Here is a 19,329-nt window from a genome sequence, read left to right as displayed (position 1 = left end):
AATCTGATGGGAGGGCGCTCCACAGGGCAGGCTCCACTGCCGAGAAGGCCCTCTGCCTTTTCAGCCACCATATGCTTCTGTTTTCTATAACAAGTTAATCCTTACATGTGCAGAAAATGAAGGTGGCCTAAAGGAACTGTAGATTAGGAGATGCAGCTACCGCACATTCTGTGACAGCTTAGACTCCCTTAGAAATCCTATATACATTATGCAGCCTTGTACAACCTCTATCTGCCTCCTGTTTATATGGAACTACCTATAGTCAGTTATGTTTGCTAGCACTTTCAACAGCTCCTCAAGATCTTGGGGAACCTTCCCTATTTGGAGCTGTCCAGCTGTCTTTTAGGCCAGGGGTGGAGTGGCCTTCCAGATGTTGCTGGACTACAATTCCCATCATTCCTGGCTATTGGCCATGCTGACATGGGCTCATGGGCATCCAACAACATCTGGAAGGCTCACAAGTTAGACATTCTTGTTTTGGGAGAGAATACAGTTCTGATTCTGAACTGTAGTTGCTGGGGGATGGGGAGAGAGAATTGATTGAAATGTGCTGCTTGAAGGTCTGGAAGCTAACACAAGTCTTGAACAGGATTTTTAGCGCACAGAACATAATACTGTTTCTTGTCCAAGCCTCCTAGTACACAATATAATTGCTCCTAGTTCTATATTCTCAGCTTTCTGCCCTGCAGTCCTTTGATTTTTGCTTTGTCATTTAACTCCCCAGTTCTTGATGGTATCATTCCCCCCCCCAAAAAAAACCCCAAACCCAAATACTAAGATTTAAATTCATTATGCAAAGAGTGCAAAGCAGTTCATGCAAATGTCCATGATTTGCATAATTTGTTCTGAGCAAGGAGCTTGGGGTTCTTTGGCACAGTGCATTGCAATCTATGAGGTTGCCGAGTCATTTTACAATTGAACTGATGGGCATAGGCTTAGATTTAACATTATTAATTACGCTGATATCTAAAATGCCTTGAAATATTATTACCATGGGAGCAAGTCATTAGTAGTCCTGCTTTGCTGATGAGAAGCTGAGACTGAAGCAGATTTTGGCTCTGACTGATACCATTGTCCTTTTGCATATGACCTTGCAGGATCATCTAATGTTCCCACGGATGTTAATGAAACTGGTCAGTCTTCGGACTCTAAGTAGCGTCCATTCTGAACAGGTGTTTGCTCTTCGGCTGCAGGACAAGAAGCTGCCACCCCTTCTTTCAGAGATTTGGGATGTCAATGAATGACCGCACTGTCCCCGTGCACCAGCTAGCTGAAGCAACCCCATCCTTGACTGTTGCTAACCAGAAGCTGTCCTCCCCTCTCCAAAACACTGGAGCTCAGTGCAGAGGGCTATGGTCTTGTGGTTTCTTTGTTCTGAAACAATGCAGAAGGCAATTGAGATGGACCAGTTAATGCTTGAGTCTTTGATTTTAATGCCTTCCAGAAATGGAACAACTGAAACACCTCAATGTAGTAGAGATGACGAACCCACCCTAATAATTTCTCCAGTGGCTCTCCTCCTTCAGGCACTTATCCTGTGTTTAATTTCAAGGACCTGTCATACACCCCCCACCCCCCCTCAGGGTTTCAGAGGCACGTCCCCATTATGTATCCAGTTTGTTTAGTTTACTGAGAGTTGTCTGGACTGAATATTCTAAATACATTTTCTCATTCATAGATGTTTCTGGCAATCTCGAGTAGTTTTTGGTTCTTGACAGATTCCCCCCCCCCTCAGAAACTTCTAACCATAATGCAATTTTGTTGACTTTTTCAAAGGGGCTCTGAAGGTTGGAAGGGTAGCTGTATCATAAGAAAACTCAGTGATATTTCTTTTCCCAACTCCTATCCCCACCCCTCAAATACCACCACTGGTATTTTAGGGCCATTCATGTGTATATCAAAAACGCACAGGGAGCCATGCCCAGTAACCAATCCCTGCTATGCAGCTGCTTCTAATGTGAAGGTGTACATCACATGTACACACAACATGCATTTGTGCAGCCCCACCCTGTATACGGATACTAAAAAGTAAGTCCTGCTGAGTTCAGCGTGGCTTGCATTCAGTTGATTACACATAGGACTGCAGTCTCAATGAGCAATCTGTGAAGTGGCCCTTATAAAGTTTGTGAACTTGCAGATTAGCATAGCTTCAACATGGGACACATCTTACCTGTAGAATCTGCACTGAGCAGCATGCTTGCTTTATAACTATCAACCCTCTTGCCCACAGTCAGACATGGTCTTGGCATAGTGGAGATCAATGCTGTTCCTTGCCATACAGTTTCTGTGTAGATACCATTTGTTGCACCTGTATTCCTTTTGGGTTTCATAAACATGAAAACATGACAAATGATTTCGTAGAAGGTTGTGTCTATATGAACATGTCTAGTTCATTATTTTTTGGCTTGTGGGGAATGCATATTGTGCCAGGTGGATAAGAGGAACATTCCAAGGACAGAAATCCAAGAGATTTGTGTGGTTAGCTTAGGATGCCAGCTGTATGTTCTGTCATGTATTGTACTACTCCTTCAGTCATGTGGACAGGAAAGATCTGCGTGGGAAGGTGTCTCTATGCCTGGACTCCAGGGATCAAGAATGTTCCCTTTCCTTGTATTTTGAGCTATCTGTATGAGCTTACAGTGGGTGTGTATGTATGTTGTAATAGTATCAAACATTACTTGGGTATCTGTGTCATGTGGGTACTGATGTCTATTTTAGTAAGAGAAGAGACACTTTGAAACAGGCAATTTGGAACAGAATTGGTGATGCTTAACCCTTATCCTTCCCACTGATTTTCAGCTGCAACTCCCCTCCCTACCAGCCATTTCCTCTATAGAGTTCCAGACATAATGTTTATAAGGGTAAAATATGTCTCTGGACCCCATGTGGAAAGAAAAGCAACTGGAGAACTGTTGCAGCAAAAAATGGCAGGTATGCAAAGAGTTAAGAACTTTCTCCCCTCCAACCTGGTTCTTCACTCCAAATTTGTCTTACAAAACAATCTTTTCCTCTGCTGCCCTATCTTCAGAAAGAAAAATATCAGTTTGCATGTGTGATCCAAGTTTACGCTGAGAAAAGCAAGGGGCCTAAATCTATTTTGAGGTGTATGTTTATAATCCTTCCTTCTCGTCTTTGAACATGTCAAGCTTTTATCTAAGGACTTTCCTTTAAGGTTGATACCCATTATAAATATGGTAGTTGAATGTTTTCAGCCTGGTCCTATGCAGAGTTAGGCACACCCAATCAATGTGCTTAAGCATACCTAAGTTTGCATAGAGGATTAACTTACTTGAAGAAAAACACCCATCCTTCTGTTTGCTAGAAGAAACAAATTGATACCGGTAATTAAATCTGCGATTCCCTGGCACTGCAGTAGTATGTGCTTCCTTTGTTGGGATTTAAATTGCTTGCCCTGCAACCATCCTAAGAGCCTGGGCCCATGAACCAATGTGATTGTTGACTGTAGCAAGTGCCATGCCTACGGTGTCGGCCTTGTGTCTGTTTTGCACTTGAGGTTGGTCTCTTTCCACTGGCCTTCACTCACTCTATAAAGCACTTGTAACAATTTGTAAAATCTGTTTTTTATATATATAACTTTGCTGTTGCAATATCCTTTACGTTTAATTCTGTATTTTTGACTGTTTGCAAAATGCTAGTTTATGCAAAAAATTAAAACTAATACATAATGTTCACTGTTAGTAAACGACCGTTGTTAAATGTGCGCATCTTTGGGTAGCGGGTTTTTGCTTTTTGTGGGGAGGAGAACATGTGGCATCTCCTTTGGATTGAAATGGTTCTTTGGTTGCCCTGCTCGTGCTCATTATAACGCCTCTTTCAACAGCCCTTGTCCCACACAGTGGCGGCGGGGGAGTTTGTTGCTTAACGCGGCTCCGGCCCGCTTTTCGACCCCCTCCTGCAGGGCCCGGCCGGGGGCCACGGCGCTCTCAAGGCCCTCAGCAGCGAGCGACTCCGCAGCGCCTCTTCCCGCCGCTTTCGGTTCTCGCGCCCCTTTCCCTGGTTGCGTTCCGCCCCGCCCTCCCCCTGCGAGCGGCTGAATGGTTTGGCTCTCCCACCTCCCGCTCCCCGCCCTCCTCCGGCTTGTTGGTTCGCTCCTCCCCGGGCTGTTGATGCGGAACTGGAGCCAGGCGGCTTTAAGGCTGGGGCTGAGCTGAGCTGCGCGGTGCGCGAAGAGGAGGCGGCCTCGTCTGACAGGTAAAGGCGAGCAGGCCTCGCGCTAACGGCTGGGAAGCGGATAATGGGGCGCCGCCCGGCCTCCTGTCTGTGACATATGCGGGGCTGAGAGGCGGCGAGGGTTTGTGGGGAAGGCAGAGGAGGCGCGCTCGCTTGCGTCGGGGTGGCGGCGAAGAGAGAACCGGACCTGCCGGCTGAGGCGGCGGCGGCGGCGGGATACGCAGCCAGTGGCGCCTGGGCTGAGGGGCTGCTCGGTGGAGAGCAGGTGGGCGCGCGGAGCTCGCGTGGGCCGGGAGGGGAGGACGGAGGAGTGCGCGGGTGTTGGAGGGCAGCAGGCACGACTGGGGGGCTCGGAACTGAAAGGCGTTCGGGCGGGGGGTGCCGACGGCTGACGCAGAGAAGCTGGTGTGTGTGTGTGGGGGGGGGGGGAGAGAAGTATTGGCAGGCGCTGGGTGAGGCGCAGCCGCATGGGGAGGGGGGAGGGGAGCTGCCGGGGGGGCAGGGAGGGATAAAGGGATAAAGCTTAGGGCATTAGCGGGATGCAGCAGGTACTGTGCGTGTGTGTGTGTTTATGTGTGTATAAATGGGTTTAGGAGGGCAGGTACTGGAGCAGTGTATGTGTGTGTACCTCGGGTTACATACGCTTCAGGTTACAGACGCTTCTGGTTACAGACTCCGCTAACCCAGAAATATTACCTCGGGTTAAGAACTTTGCTTCAGGATGAGAACAGAAATCGTGCTCCAGCGGCGCAGCAGTAGCAGGAGGCCCCATTAGCTAAAGTGGTGCTTCAGGCTAAGAACAGTTTCAGGTTAAGAACGGACCTCCAAAACGAATTAAGTACTTAACCCGAGGTACCACTGTATGTGTGTACAGTGTGTGTGTGTGTGTGTGTGTGTATACACATACACACAAAAACCCACCACACACGAAAACACAGTATGTGTGTGTTATGTGCGTATAGATGGGTTTAGGAGGGCGAGTGCCTGATGTTGGTGTGATTTGTGTGGCTTACGCCCCCCTCTCATCCCTCCTCTGGGCTGAGCTTGCAACGCAAAGATGCCCTGTCCTTGCTCTGTGGATCCATCTCTCCTGTCCTTCGGGGATGCGATACCGTTGCAGCTGCTCTCTGGGACTCGCTCCGGGTGGATGCTTGTCCAAGGTCACGAGAGAGAGAGAGAGAGAGGGAAGAGATAGAATGCAGTTTGCGGCTCTCGTTGCTGTGACCAACTATTCTTCGGCCCAACAACACCCGCGGAGGGGTCGTATGTCGTCCCCAAGGCCCCGGGGTCGGCTTACATTCCACACAGAAATGAAGAGTCTGTCTTTGCTGTCTGTGCCTTGCAAAATAAGGTGTTAGGAGATCGATCTTACTTGCTTCTGACTTGCATTTTTGGGGGTCGAGTTTGGCCAGCTGGAAAATTACAGCATCTATTAAGGGACTGTGGTTTTTGAAGCAGCTGGCCTCCCAGTGTTGAAACAATCTGAAAGAGGAGAATGTGTGCTTTAAAGAATGAAGGGTTGTGTGGTGACACATTGTAAGTTCAACTAATACAGTAGCATCTATTCTGTACACATGAGCTCCTCAGATAGATTTCATTTTCCTGGTGATCATTTCTGCAATGCTTTTGGGCCCAAAGCACCCCAAAGTGGTGAACAACATTAACACATATTACAAAAGAAATACACAATAAAAGTAACATACTGTAGATCAATCAAAATAATATAAAATAGGATCAAAATTAATTTAAGAATACCATTTATCTGTTAGGATCTGATCATCACTAGGTGATGCCTTGGAGGTGGCAGAAACTGTCCATTCTTCATGGTTTCTTTGCAGAAGCAAGGAACTCATCAGAACCATCTAGTTGGCATTTCCCCCCTTACACAGCATGTTATTTATGTGTTTCTGATGTACAGTGAATAGTTATCCATATCTGATGGAGCCTCTCAATAATTCTGACCAGAATAATGCACCCCCATCAAGTGTCTCCTTTTGTATGAAAAAATGTTTGTGTGCTCTTGAAAACAAATACTTTTAGGCTGTATATTAAACATGATGGGAATGTTGATAGGAAATTCTGCCAAGAATTTGCTTGCTAATGTTGCTGAGATCTTTAAAGCATACTTATTTAGATTTCTGTCCCATCTGTCTACTTGACATAAAGTGAATGACAGCATTTGTGAAAGACAGGCCAGAGCAGACAAAACTCTACCCCCTACTGGCTTAAGGACATTTTCACATGTGAGCCTTGGTAGTTTTTGTAATTGTAACACAAATGCAAAATACAACACTGGTTAAAATGTTCAATTTTTAAAATTTGTCATTAAGTGTTTATTGTGTATGTAAAATAGTTCACCAAGAGGCCTTGTAGTATGTAAAAATATTCTGAGACTTTGGTCATGTGTCAAAAACATTCTAACAGCACAATCCTCAACATGTCTACTGGGAAGCAAGCTTTATTGAATTCAGTGGAGCTTACTGCTTTGCTTTGCTGCATGTTTTGTCATTTTCAATATCTGCTGGAGCTCTTTCACCAAGAGAGTATTTACCCCAATCTTGCATCAAGGCATCTGGGGAATTCTCATTTTATCCTTTTAAACCAATTACAAACAAACATTAAAAACCAACATGGATTACTGCCTAAAGTGATTTGTATTTGACTTTCATACAAGAAGCTTAAATGGTTGTTCTTTGTCTCCTGTGGAAGAAATAATACTTGAAAACCTCAAGTACACCTTTTAGTGTGCTATGTGAAAATAATCTAGGATCCTTAGGCTTTTGTGAGTCTCGAAGAGAAGTTCTATGGCTGTAGGACAGTTGCTGAGAAAGTTCCTATAGATGCCCTTGCTAGAGCACTGGACTGAGAGTAATTTAAGGTATAGAAGGACAAAATAAAAACCTGAATTCTGCCTGCAAGAATTAATGGCTAGCACTGGAGCCCAGCACTAACACCATTCTTATTAGTTCAGGTTGTATGCCAGTTTCCCACATTAATGCATCCCAAAAATGTGGCTTGCAATGCAACCATAAAACTACCTATCAATACCTCATTACAATAAGCAGTGTAATACATATTATGATAATTCAAAATGAATAATTTATTTTGATAGAGCCAACGTTACGCCACTTAAAATTCATTATAAAATAATACCAATCATTGAAAAACATCAAGTGATATTTATTTATGATAAAATATATAAACCAGAGTCAGATATGATGATTTTCCAGCGTAGTCAGGTGTTAATACTTATGTTCTTAATACTTTGTAGAGTGGTTGACATATTCTAAATCACCTTTGTTACCTTTGTTAGTAGAGAAGTTGTACCAATGCTTCCGTTACTACCTGGAACTAGTAACAGGCATTTAATGTATAATTAATAATTTGTTAATGGTGTGTGCATGTGACTTCATTCTAATAAATGAATTCATTGGTGGAATTTATTAAGATAAGGTAATAAGTAGCTTAGGAGTGGCATTTCATGGATTGTCTATACTATTGTACAAATATGCACTGTGTTGTTGGATCAGAGCACTTGGCCCACTTTAGTTATCTGGCCATCCACACGTTAGTTTCTCTGCAGCCTAATAATAACAGATCTGCATTTATACAGCAACTACCATTTTGTATCGGGAAACCTATCTCCCCACCCACTCCAGCTGAAAAAGTTTTGTTGGCATTAATTTATTTCCCTAGTCCAGCTGGCAGTTGTTTTCATCATATGTATGTTTTATAGGTTATATTCTATGTAAAGGTAAAGGGACCCCTGACCATTAGGTCCATTCGTGGCCGACTCTGGGGTTGCAGCGCTCATCTCGCGCTTTATTGGCTGAGGGAGCTGGCGTACAGCTTCCGGGTCATGTGGCCAGCATGACTAAGCCGCTTCTGGCGAACCAGAGCAGCGCACAGAAACGCCGTTTACCGTATTTTTCGCACTATAGGACGCACTTTTCCCCCTCCAAAAATGAAGGGGAAATGTGTGTGTGTCCTATGGTGCGAATGCAGGCTTTCGCTGAAGCCTGGAGAGCGAGAGGGGTCGGTGCGCACCGACGCCTCTCGCTCTCCAGGCTTCAGGAGAGCCCCACCGCCAGCCCCACAAGCTCGGGGGACAGCGGGGAGGCGGAACGCCGCCATCCCGCTGTCTCCCGCCTTGGTTAGAAGGCTGGCGGGGGGAGAAGCCTGCTCCTCCCCGTCGCCAGCCCCGAAAACTCGGGGGACAGCGGGAGAGGCGCAGCGCGCCCTTCCCGCTGTCCCCCGACTTGGCTAGAAGGCTGGCGGGGGGGGGGGGGGAGAAGCCTGCTCCTCCCCATCGCCAGCCCCGCAAACTCGGGAGACAGCGGGAGAGGCGCAGCGCACCATCCCGCTGTCCCCCGACTTGGCTAGAAGGCTGGCGGGGGGGGGAAGAAGCCTGCTCCCCCCCGTCGCCAGCCCCGCAAACTCGGGAGACAGCGGGAGAGGCGCAGCGCGCCCTTCCCGCTGTCCCCCGACTTGGCTAGAAGGCTGGCGGGGGGGGGGGATAAGCCTGCTCCTCCCCGTCGCCAGCCCCGCAAACTCGGGGGACAGCAGGAGAGGCGCAGCGCGCCATCCCGCTGTCTCCCGACATGGTTTGGAGGCTGGCGGAGGGCTTCCTCCTCCCCCAGCCCCACAAGCTCCCAGAGCGATGCCAAAGCTGCGCGCAGCTTCGGCATGGCTCTGGGTCCCGTTCTGGGGGAGGGGGAAGCTCGGGCTTCCCCCGCCCCAGCCCCGCGCCTGGCGGGGGAAGAAAATAAATTTCCCCCCCTTTATCCCCCCCCCAAATCTAGGTGCGTCCTATGGACCGGTGTGTCCTATAGTGCGAAAAATACGGTACCTTCCCGCTGGAGCAGTTCCTATTTATCTACTTGCACTTTGATGTGCTTTCGAACTGCTAGGTTGGCAGGAGCAGGGACCGAACAACGGGAGCTCACCCCATTGAAGGGATTCGAACCACCGACCTTCTGATCGGCAAGTCCTAGGCTCTGTGGTTTAACCCACAGCGCCACCCGCATCCCACAGGTGACATATTCTATCTACATATGTTATATTAATGTCACGAGGAATTGCACAAAGCTTAGATAAATCACATAGAGAAATGCACAAACCTACCTTGCAAATCAGGTAGAAAATGTCTGTCACAGTATCTAAAATGTGATTTCTGTAGAGCCATGGGGTAGAGAAACAGGCAAGCATAAATAGTACAAGGATAAACAAGCTTAGCGTACACATGGCTGCCATGAATCCCAAGTATGGGGTATGCTTGGGCATTTCCAAACTGTTTTGTACTTTACTAATATCTATTTGGAACATTTGCATATATTCAAAATGGTATGGTTTTGACTCATGTAAACAGTTCCTGGTTGTGTCTTTGCGGGTTTCTAATTAAATAAACTTTCTCACATATGTTAAGTTCCTACTATAGGCATTTTTCTTCTTCAGTGGGTAAATGTCAGAATAGCAAGGCAAAACTGAGAAAATAACTCTAATGTATTATGATTGATTCATCTTCTCAGAGATGTAATTAAAAAGTGATGTTTTATCTGTTTTACATAGTATTTTCCCTTTTCCCTTTGGTTACAAGTTTGAATAGACTTATCTCTTGATTCCAAGTACTTTGAAGAAAAATGCTATGTATATTTGTACATAAAACAGTTCCCCCCTCCCCCATCATACTTTTATTAAATATTTTTGGTATTCAGCTGCTTTTATAAAATTTCTTCTTCTTTGCTGAGTTTTTATTAAAATTTGGGCGGGGTATAAATAATATATTATTATTATAACAACTTATGACAAAAATTACTTTAAAATAAGGAAAATAATGAAAAAAGCAAAACACTAAATCATATGTAACATCAGACCCAGCAGGAGAAGGCAAAAAACAATTACAGTGGTACCTCCGTTTATGAACTTAATTCATTCCGGAGGTCCGTTCTTAACCTGCAGTCGTTCTTAACCTGAGGTGCGCTTTTGCTAATGGGGCCTCCTGCTACTGCCGTGTGACTTCCGTTCGCATCCCGGGGCAAAGTTTGCTACATCTACTTCCGGGTATCTACTTCCGGGTTAGCGGAGCTCGTTACCTGAAGCTTTCGTAAGGAGGATGGTACGTAACCTGAGATTCCACTGTACAGTATTTTCTGTGCAAGTAGGCATTTGCTTAAACTAAAGAATTCACATACATACTTGCCAAATGAAAAAAATGAAGATTGCTTCTTGGCCTTTTGGCTAAGATCAGATGTAGTTTATAAATTATTTCTATGCAACTTCAGTGCTTACATAAATGCAGGCCAACAAATTGGCAGATAACTACAAAGTCTGCATTACAAAATCTGTACTGGTGAAGCCAATTTGGCACTCTTACAGGGGCATCTGCATAGCCCTGAACTCACTGCTGCCCAGCCCCTTCCAGGTAAAGTACAGTGATTCTGGAGTCAGGGCAGATCCACAGTGCCATCTCACAACACTGGCTGCTGTGTTTCAAACACAGATGATATCTCTACACCCAGTTTTTGTTGTTTTGCCTTAAGCTGCATTCATACTTCTGGGATACAAATTACATAGCCAAGTGATCAGTTCCTTTGTCTCTAGTTCCAAATGTGTGTGTGGGGGGGATAATTTTCAGTGATGTGATAGTATCTGTGGGAAAGGGTTAAATACTCCTTCCCTGCTCTCCAGATCAATTCTACCCACCTCACTGCAATACAGTCGTACCTTGGTTTTCGAACAGCTTAGTTCACAAACAACTTGGAACTCGAAAGCTGCAAACCCAGAAGTAGGTGTTCCGGTTTGCGAACTTCGCCTTGGTAGCCGAACGTCCGGCATGGCTTCCACGCCTTGGTTTCCGAACGTTCCAAAAGTCGAATGGGCTTCTGGAACACATTCTGTTCGAAAACCAAGGTACTGTACAACTGTAAAGGTAATGCTATTTGGAAGAGAAGGGTTGACGAGATAGTGAGAATTCCTACAGAGGAGACACAGACTATAAAGAAGAAAACGGCTAGAACACATTATATGCAGGCCATTATCAGCCAATGATGCTGGAATTGCTGTGCCATGGGTCAGCTACACCTCAGAAAATTGTGCAACTTTTAAAACATAATACATTTCTGAGGGGTGGGTAGCAAAAGCTGAACAGGGAAAGCATGGGAGGAGGATATTTTGTTTACTGTGTAATGTAGGTGTCGTACATAAAGTGAGTGAACAAAGTATAGCTGTTTCATGGTAGCTGCTCAACATGGAAGCAGCCTAGGGCTCATGTGATTAATGCATTTGTAATTTATTTTTGCAGTGAATTGTGTATAAAGCTGTTGTTGAAAAGTCTTCAGAGCTTCAGCTTGTGTAGAATGCAGCAGCTTAGTTCCTTTCAAGGATAAGGGAAACAGTAGAGAGCATATAGTACCAGTATTAAACTAATTGTGCTGGTTACTGTTATTCTAATGGGCCATGTTGAAGACACTAGTCTTTTTTATTCTGCCATCTATGGACAGGCCACATCCTACTTTAGTTTTCACCGAATCATTGGATGGAATCTGTAAGGGAATAGAGCTAGTCCTTTTCAGTCATGGTGTCTTATTTTTGAACTCTCCTTTCAGCTTAACATTTAGGGGGAAATATTAAGACCTTTCTATTTTTTCAGGGTTTTATGAAATAGCTTACATCCTCATTACAAATGAGATTTTGAAACAATTTATAGTGTGGTTTTTCTTTTGGATGGGCCTTCTCGGTGGCTGCTTCCAGACTTTGAAACTCCCTTCCTAGAGAAATTAGACTGGTTCCTCTTTGTTGGCCTTTTTCTGGCAGGTGAATAATTTCTTGTTCCAACAGGCTTTTGCGAACTGATTGTTTTTAAGGAAAGGTCTGGTACTGTAATACTTTTGTAATGATCTATATGTTTTAATATATATATCTCACTCGCTCACTCACTCACTCACTCTCACTCTCACACACATACACTCTAAATGTTTTTGTTTTTATTTTTAGTGATTGCTATTTATTCTATTTTAGCTGTAAGTTACCTTAAGTCCTTGTTGGGGGAAAAGGTAGGATATAAAGAGATATAATAATAATAATAATAATTTTATGAGTGTGCTTATATATTTTATGCAATATGCTTTGGATATTTAGAAAGACATGAAAAAGCAGGGTAAAAGTTTATGCATAAACAATTCCTTTCTTTCCTTGTTATACCTGTATTAGACATATAACTATATAGGCCTTAGCTCAGTTGGTTAGAGTGTGGTGCTGATAATACCAGGGTTGCAGGTTTGTTTCCTGCCTGGGACAGCGGCATATTCCTGCATTGCAGGGGGTGGATGGACCAGATGTTCCTCAGGGGGTGGACCAGATGTTCCTCAGGGTCCCTTCCAACTCTACAATTCTATGATTATTTGGTTCTACCAATCTCATCATTTAAATAGAAATTTCCTCTTTTGAAGTCAAATGTGACTGCTGAACTTTCTTGGCAGATGTTTACTTTCACATATGTTGAATTTGATAGGTGTATGGAAACTGTTCCAAATTGATTTAACTTAACATCTAACATCAGATTCTGGGCACCACTTAAGTTTATGTCAAGATTCACCTCCTTTCTGATTGGGTCCATGACCAAATTTTTTAGACACAGTCATTTTAAGGTATCTAGAGCTGTTACCTCTTCATTACAGTGGTACCTCAGGTTAAGTACTTAATTCGTTCCGGAGGTCCGTTCTTAACCTGAAACTGTTCTTAACCTGAAGCACCACTTTAGCTAATGGGGCCTCCCGCTGCCGCCGCGCCGCTGGAGCACGATTTCTGTTCTCATCCTGAAGCAAAGTTCTTAACCTGAAGCACTATTTTTGGGTTAGTGGAGTCTGTAACCTGAAGCGTATGTAACCCGAGGTACCACTGTATTAGATACAAGATAAACGCATAATAAAATATCAGACTATATATTATGTGAACATGCTGCATGCAGTTATATAACTAACAATTTCTATAGCACCCAGTAGATGAATCATTTTAGTTCTCTTACATAAAATTCTGTGCAGACATATCCACTCTGTGAGAAGAAATACTGGCAATGTGTTATGACAACTTAACCTTGAACATGTTCCTAAAGAATCTTAATTGCATATTTTTCAACATTTATGGAAACAAAGTAATAGATAGCAAGGAAATTAGAGGAAAATATGTTGCCTTCATACTCCTTAACATCTTTCATAATTCTTTAATGTTGGCAGCAAATCGCATGCTAATGAAATATTCAGATGGTTTTGAATAGAAATGTAACAAATGGAGAGAACCTGAATGTACTTGAAATGCAGGAACTTTAATCTTGACAATGACACTAATACATTAGATGTACTGTATGAGTTTATGAGGACAATCTAAAATGTTCAGTAGAATAAGGAAAAGTAAAAATTCAGGGAGTGGACAAGTGAGCAAAAATAGGTAACAAATTTGATATGATTTCAAACAATTTTTCCATTGTCATATTGCATAGAAATTTGGAGCCTATATACACTTATATTTTTTTTAAGTGTGCATACTAGTGCATCATCCTGTTATCATGGGGTCATACAGGTACCTATGGGAAGCCCTCAAGGAAGACTTAAATTACAACAATACTCTTCCCACTTAAAAAACAAAACCTTCCCATTTGTGATTCCCAGCAGTTGGTACTCAGAGCCTTTGATAGTGAAGGTTGAACATAGCCATGAAATTAGCCATGTGTATTTAGTAGGATGACTCAGTGAAATGTGCAATATTAGTATTCTGTCTGTGATAATGGCCAGTGTTTCACTTAAGATTCCTGCGGCAAAGCCCAAACAAATTATTGCAGTTCACTGCATGGAGCAATAATAGAATCATAGCATGTGTGATTGACATGGAACAATCATAGAATCATAGAACTGTAGATTTGGAAAGGACCCACAAGGGTAATCTAGCCCAGAGATTCCTGCAATTCAGGAATCGCAGCTAAAGAATCCTTGACAGATGACCATCCAAACTCTCTGTTTAAAAACCTCCGATGAAGTAGAGTCCATCACCATTACAATGATGACTCCTGTACTTTTATGGAAGTCTTGGTGTCTTGTTTTATTCTGCTATGGTCTGTGGACCAATGCAATAAATATTATTTATTTGACCTTGCTGTGACTGGGGGGTGGGGAGCTTGAACAACAACCCCACTCCCAAACTGTGTTGTTTTCCCCTGCCCTTCTACTATTTTCTGTGCTTAACCAGATAGCCAGAATCATAGAACTGTAGACTTAGAAGAGCCCAAGGGCTCATCGAGTCCAACCCCCGCGCAATGCAGGAATCACAGCTAATAAGTTGGCCTGTCTAGATGAACCCTGCCTGCATATGTTGGGGGTCTACACCTCCCTTTAGGAATCATAGAATCATAGAATCATAGAGTTGGAAGAGACCACAAGGGCCATCGAGTCCAACCCCCTGCCAAGCAGGAAACACCATCAGAGCACTCCTGACATATGGTTGTCAAGCCTCTGCTTAAAGACCTCCAAAGAAGGAGACTCCACCACACTCCTTGGCAGCAAATTCCACTGTCAAACAGCTCTTACTGTCAGGAAGTTCTTCCTAATGTTTAGGTGGAATCTTCTTTCTTGTAGTTTGGATCCATTGCTCCGTGTCCGCTTCTCTGGAGCAGCAGAAAACAACCTTTCTCCCTCCTCTATGTGGCATCCTTTTATATATTTGAACATGGCTATCATATCACCCCTTAACCTCCTCTTCTCCAGGCTAAACATGCCTAGCTCCCTTAGCCGTTCCTCATAAGGCATCGTTTCCAGGCCTTTGACCATTTTGGTTGCCCTCCTCTGGACATGTTCCAGTTTGTCAGTGTCCTTTTTGAACTGTGGTGCCCAGAACTGGACACAGTACTCCAGGTGAGGTCTGACCAGAGCAGAATACAGTGGCACTATTACTTCCCTTGATCTAGATGCTATACTCCTATTGATGCAGCCCAGAATTGCATTGGCTTTTTTAGCTGCCGCGTCACACTGTTGGCTCATGTCAAGTTTGTGGTCAACCAAGACTCCTAGATCCTTTTCACATGTACTGCTCTCAAGCCAGGTGTCACCCATCTTGTATTTGTGCCTCTCATTTTTTTTGCCCAAGTGCAATACTTTACATTTCTCCCTGTTAAAATTCATCTTGTTTGTTTTGGCCCAGTTCTCTAATCTGTCAAGGTCGTTTTGAAGTGTGATCCTGTCCTCTGGGGTGTTAGCCACCCCTCCCAGTTTGGTGTCATCTGTAAATTTGATCAGGATGCCCTTGAGTCCATCATCCAAGTCGTTGATAAAGATATTGAATAAGACCGGGCCCAAGACAGAACCCTGTGGCACCCCACTAGTCACTCTTCTCCAGGATGAAGAGGAACCATTGATGAGCACCCTTTGGGTTCGGTGAGGCTGGAGCACCATGCAGCTTCTCAGGGTTCCATAACCATTATATTAAAAAAACCTCTTGCTGAGCCACAATTCCATCATTCATCTTCTGTCTAATTGTGATTGTGAATTAATGCAATGATGCTATGAGCATCATGTTAAATTAATTGAGGGTAGCTAATCTGGTTTATGTGGTGCTGTATATGCATCCTAACATTCTTTTTGCTTATTTATCATTAGAGCTTTAACTGTTGGAGAACAAGTATTTGTGGAGTATTCTTTACTCTTAGATAATATTTAAAGGAAATACTACTGGAGAAAATGAGGCAAAAGTGGGTAAAAGAAGCAAATGAATATTTTATATAATCCTGCCCAGTTGAGTAATTTTATATAGTTTGACATTTGTTGGAGATCCTGTTAATTCTATTTCTTACAAGGTTATTTTATTAAGTGTGGAATTAATTTAGGAAAACTTACTAGCTTCCCATACAGCATAAATGATTCTTGCAGCTTTATCCACGAGGATTTCCATCCTGGAAGAAAGAATAAACAAGAGTCAAACAGCCACTAAATTGGCATTCTACTATGCTGTTGACTGCTTTTTATTTATTGGTTGTGTGGCAAAATTTGTAATGCTTTAACAGGGAATAATTCTGTTGGCAAGTGCTTAAGCTGTCAATTCTGGATCAGTTCTAATCTTCCTGCACTGTTATCAGATAAAATTTAGATCTTGGCTGAATCTTGGCATGCACATGAAAGCTTATACCCAGAACAAACTTAATTGGTCTCTAAGGTGCTACTGGACAATTTTTTTTATTTATTTCGACTGCGTCAGACCAACAAGGCTACCTACCTGAATTTAGATCTCGGCTAACAGCCACGCTGCCTGCTGTTTACACACAAAGTTTATGTGGCTGCACAGGAGGCAGAATGACTTTTTAATCTGGTCATTCATAGCTGTGAGAAACCAGAAAAGTTGATACCTTTATTGTAACTATCAGAGCACATTGGGGGAAGGAAATTTAAATATACTTTATGCTCCTACAGTCAATCCTAGAGAATAATATTGGCTTGTGAGTTTTATCTTGTATTTCAGGTAACATAAAATGGTGAAAAAGAGCATTTCTTGGATGCTTAAATATCAGCTAGTTTTAACACTAGCTAGTTGCAACACTAACTAAGGTAAAGGCACCCCTGCCCGTACGGGCCAGTCTTGACAGACTCTAGGGTTGTGCGCCCATCTCACTCAAGAGGCCGGGGGCCAGCGCTGTCCGAAGACACTTCCGGGTCATGTGGCCAGCGTGACAAAGCTGCATCTGGCGAGCCAGCGCAGCACACAGAAACGCCATTTACCTTCCCGCTGGTATGCGGCCCCTATTTATCTACTTGCACCTGGGGGTGCTTTCGAACTGCTAGGTTGGCAGGAGCAGGGACCGAGCAACGGGAGCGCACCCCGCTGCAGGGATTCGAACCGCCGACCTTTCGATCGGCAAGCCCTAGGCGCTGAGGCTTTTACCCACAGTGCCACCCGCGTCCCCACCCGCAACACTAACTAGTTACAACCAAATGAAGCAATACTCGAGTCTGTCTTGAATGTCAACCACATAATGAGATTCAATGGACCTTTTTGACAATACATATGGCCATCATGAGTAGCAGTATTACTAAGTCTTTATGTACTACCTGCCTCCTTTGTTTCAGAGGGATCAATAAAAGGTCCAGAGTGGAGTCCAAAGTGACTAGTTGTGATGTGATGTCTGATATGGTCCCAAAGACCATCTTCCAAAACAGTGCATTTCTTAAGAACAGTGCATTTCTTAAGAGTTAAGAACTGGATCATAAATTTTGGAGAAGTGTGAAATCCGAAGGATAATTGTGTTCTGGTCTGTGTATGTCCAGGAGGTGGGAATTGAGTCAGTTCACTTTAAAATGAGGAATGAATAAAATTCTCATCCAAGCAGTAGGTGTCAAGTTAACATAATATTTGAACATGAGATTACCCCATGATTGAATTTTGGATTATATAGCTGTTCGTTTAAGAAGATGTGAACTGTGCTTCTTGGCACTGATGCATAAAGAAAAGCCATTTTTGATTACGGAAAATTTCAGTTGTTCTCCTTTGGCTGCATGCTTGTTGTTTTTGGTGCAGTCAGCTCAAAGAATTTGAAGGTCAGATTCTTTACTGACTGTCTTTCAGTATTTGGCAAGATTGTTTTGCTCTATGTATTCTATATTAGAAGCCTGCGGCCAAGGAAGTAGCTGGCTCGTTCAGTCAGCATCCATCCTCCTCTGCTTCTTAGCCCTTGTTGGTCTTTTAAGGCTTCTCAGGTCACAATGCTGCAGTGACAGTAGAAGCCAAAATTGACACAGCTTCATCTTTATGCAATTGTTAAAAGAATAGCCACTCTGCTAGGACTCTAGAACAAGGATAACCCAATGTGGTGTCTTCCAGATGTTGATTTAAAACTTCCATCATCCCTGACCATTGGCCATGCTGACTGGGTTAATGAGAATTGTAGCCCAATGACTTGGGCTAAAGGAGCCAAGGGCATTACTGTATCTTGGCTACCTTTGTTCTGGACTATAGATGTGGCAATTGTCTGACCCCTTTGCTCACTGGCCTACAGTCTCCAGACCTCCAATCTTCCCCTGCCTCTCACATTCTTCCTCCTGCTTCTAGGTTTTTTGAGGAAAAATATGTATTTACTCAGGACAGGCATTCAGGCTTACTTCATTCATGAGCCAGATTTTCTTGACGAATTTTTTCTCTTCATTCTATTCTACTAGTTCTGTGATGCATAGAGACACCCCCCCCCCCAGTTGAGCTCAGTAAAAGTAGCCTAGTTCAGTGTTTCCCAACCTTTTTTGGGCAAAGGCACACTTGTTTCATGAAAAAAATCTCGAGGCACACCACCATGCCAGATGGGGAAAGGTCACTTTTTACTTATGTTAAAAAAAAAAAAATAGTAACAGCATAGAAGGTAATGGTTAGGCTAGCATCCCTCTTCCAAATATGCTAGGTTTTTATTTGCAGGGACTGTTCTACATGGGAAAGCATTCAGCACTGTCATTCTCCCATCTGCCATCTGAATTGGTACTATTCTGGGTCAACTTACTCTGCTGCATGTGTAGATGAAAATGGCACCAAGTGTGGGGGAGGGGGCAGAACAGTTTTCAGATACAGGATATTAAGCATACACGTACTTCAGATTGAACTGGTTGCTTGCTTTGCAAGTTTTCATTTCCCAAATGACTGCCTTGGCAAGCGCAATACCTACCAGGCTCAACGCCGGTCTCGCGCTGCCGCTTCCCGCGCTCTCAAGGACCCGGGAGGAGGAAGGCGTGAAGGGAATCCCGAAGGCGCGAAAACCTCGCGCATGCGCAGGCCTTCCGCCTGCGACAGCCCAGTAGGCCGACCGAAGCGAGCGGCGATGGGATGTGGGAGCTCGCTCGCTCGCCGCCCCGCGTGTGCCTATGTGGGGCACGTTACAGCCCCGTGACGTCAGCGCCACGCAGGCAGCCAGGCAGGCAGACGGCGAGAGCCCCGCGCTGGGCGGCCTCTCCTCGCCGTCGCCGCCCCGCCTCTCGCCGCCCGCCTCGCCCACCTCCCTCCAGGCAACATCTCGCGGCACACCAGGCAACGTCTCGCGGCACACTAGTGTGCCGCGGAACACCGGTTGGGAAACACTGGCCTAGTTCACAATAAGAGATAATTAATCTGATTTCTATCCTCCACGGG

General features: G+C 44.2%; 2 protein-coding genes across 40 annotated transcripts in view; both read left to right on the top strand.

Moving 5' to 3' along the window:
- The window catches only part of NR1H3 (nuclear receptor subfamily 1 group H member 3), a 34,148-nt gene extending 30,445 nt beyond the window's left edge, over window positions 1–3,703 (top strand). For all 4 annotated transcript variants that reach the window (XM_077928518.1, XM_077928504.1, XM_077928510.1 and 1 more), the window contains one exon: window positions 1,098–3,703. In XM_077928518.1, coding sequence (XP_077784644.1) covers window positions 1,098–1,156 — 59 coding nt within the window. In that variant the 3' untranslated portion in view covers window positions 1,157–3,703. The remainder of the gene's footprint in view (window positions 1–1,097) is intronic.
- A 346-nt stretch (window positions 3,704–4,049) lies between these two features.
- Window positions 4,050–19,329, top strand: part of MADD (MAP kinase activating death domain) — an 82,563-nt gene continuing 67,283 nt past the window's right edge. For 9 of the 36 annotated variants that reach the window (XM_077928297.1, XM_077928365.1, XM_077928301.1 and 6 more), the window contains exon 1: window positions 4,052–4,212. The gene's annotated coding sequence lies outside the window, so the exon portion shown is untranslated. Of the gene's footprint in view, window positions 4,213–4,276; window positions 4,457–19,329 lie in introns of those variants that run through there. The other 27 variants (XM_077928391.1, XM_077928340.1, XM_077928433.1 and 24 more) reach the window with 10 other exon arrangements.

Source organism: Podarcis muralis, chromosome 1, assembly GCF_964188315.1.
Source record: "Podarcis muralis chromosome 1, rPodMur119.hap1.1, whole genome shotgun sequence".
NCBI lineage: Eukaryota > Metazoa > Chordata > Lepidosauria > Squamata > Lacertidae > Podarcis > Podarcis muralis.
This window is presented reverse-complemented; position numbering and strand designations above follow the sequence as displayed.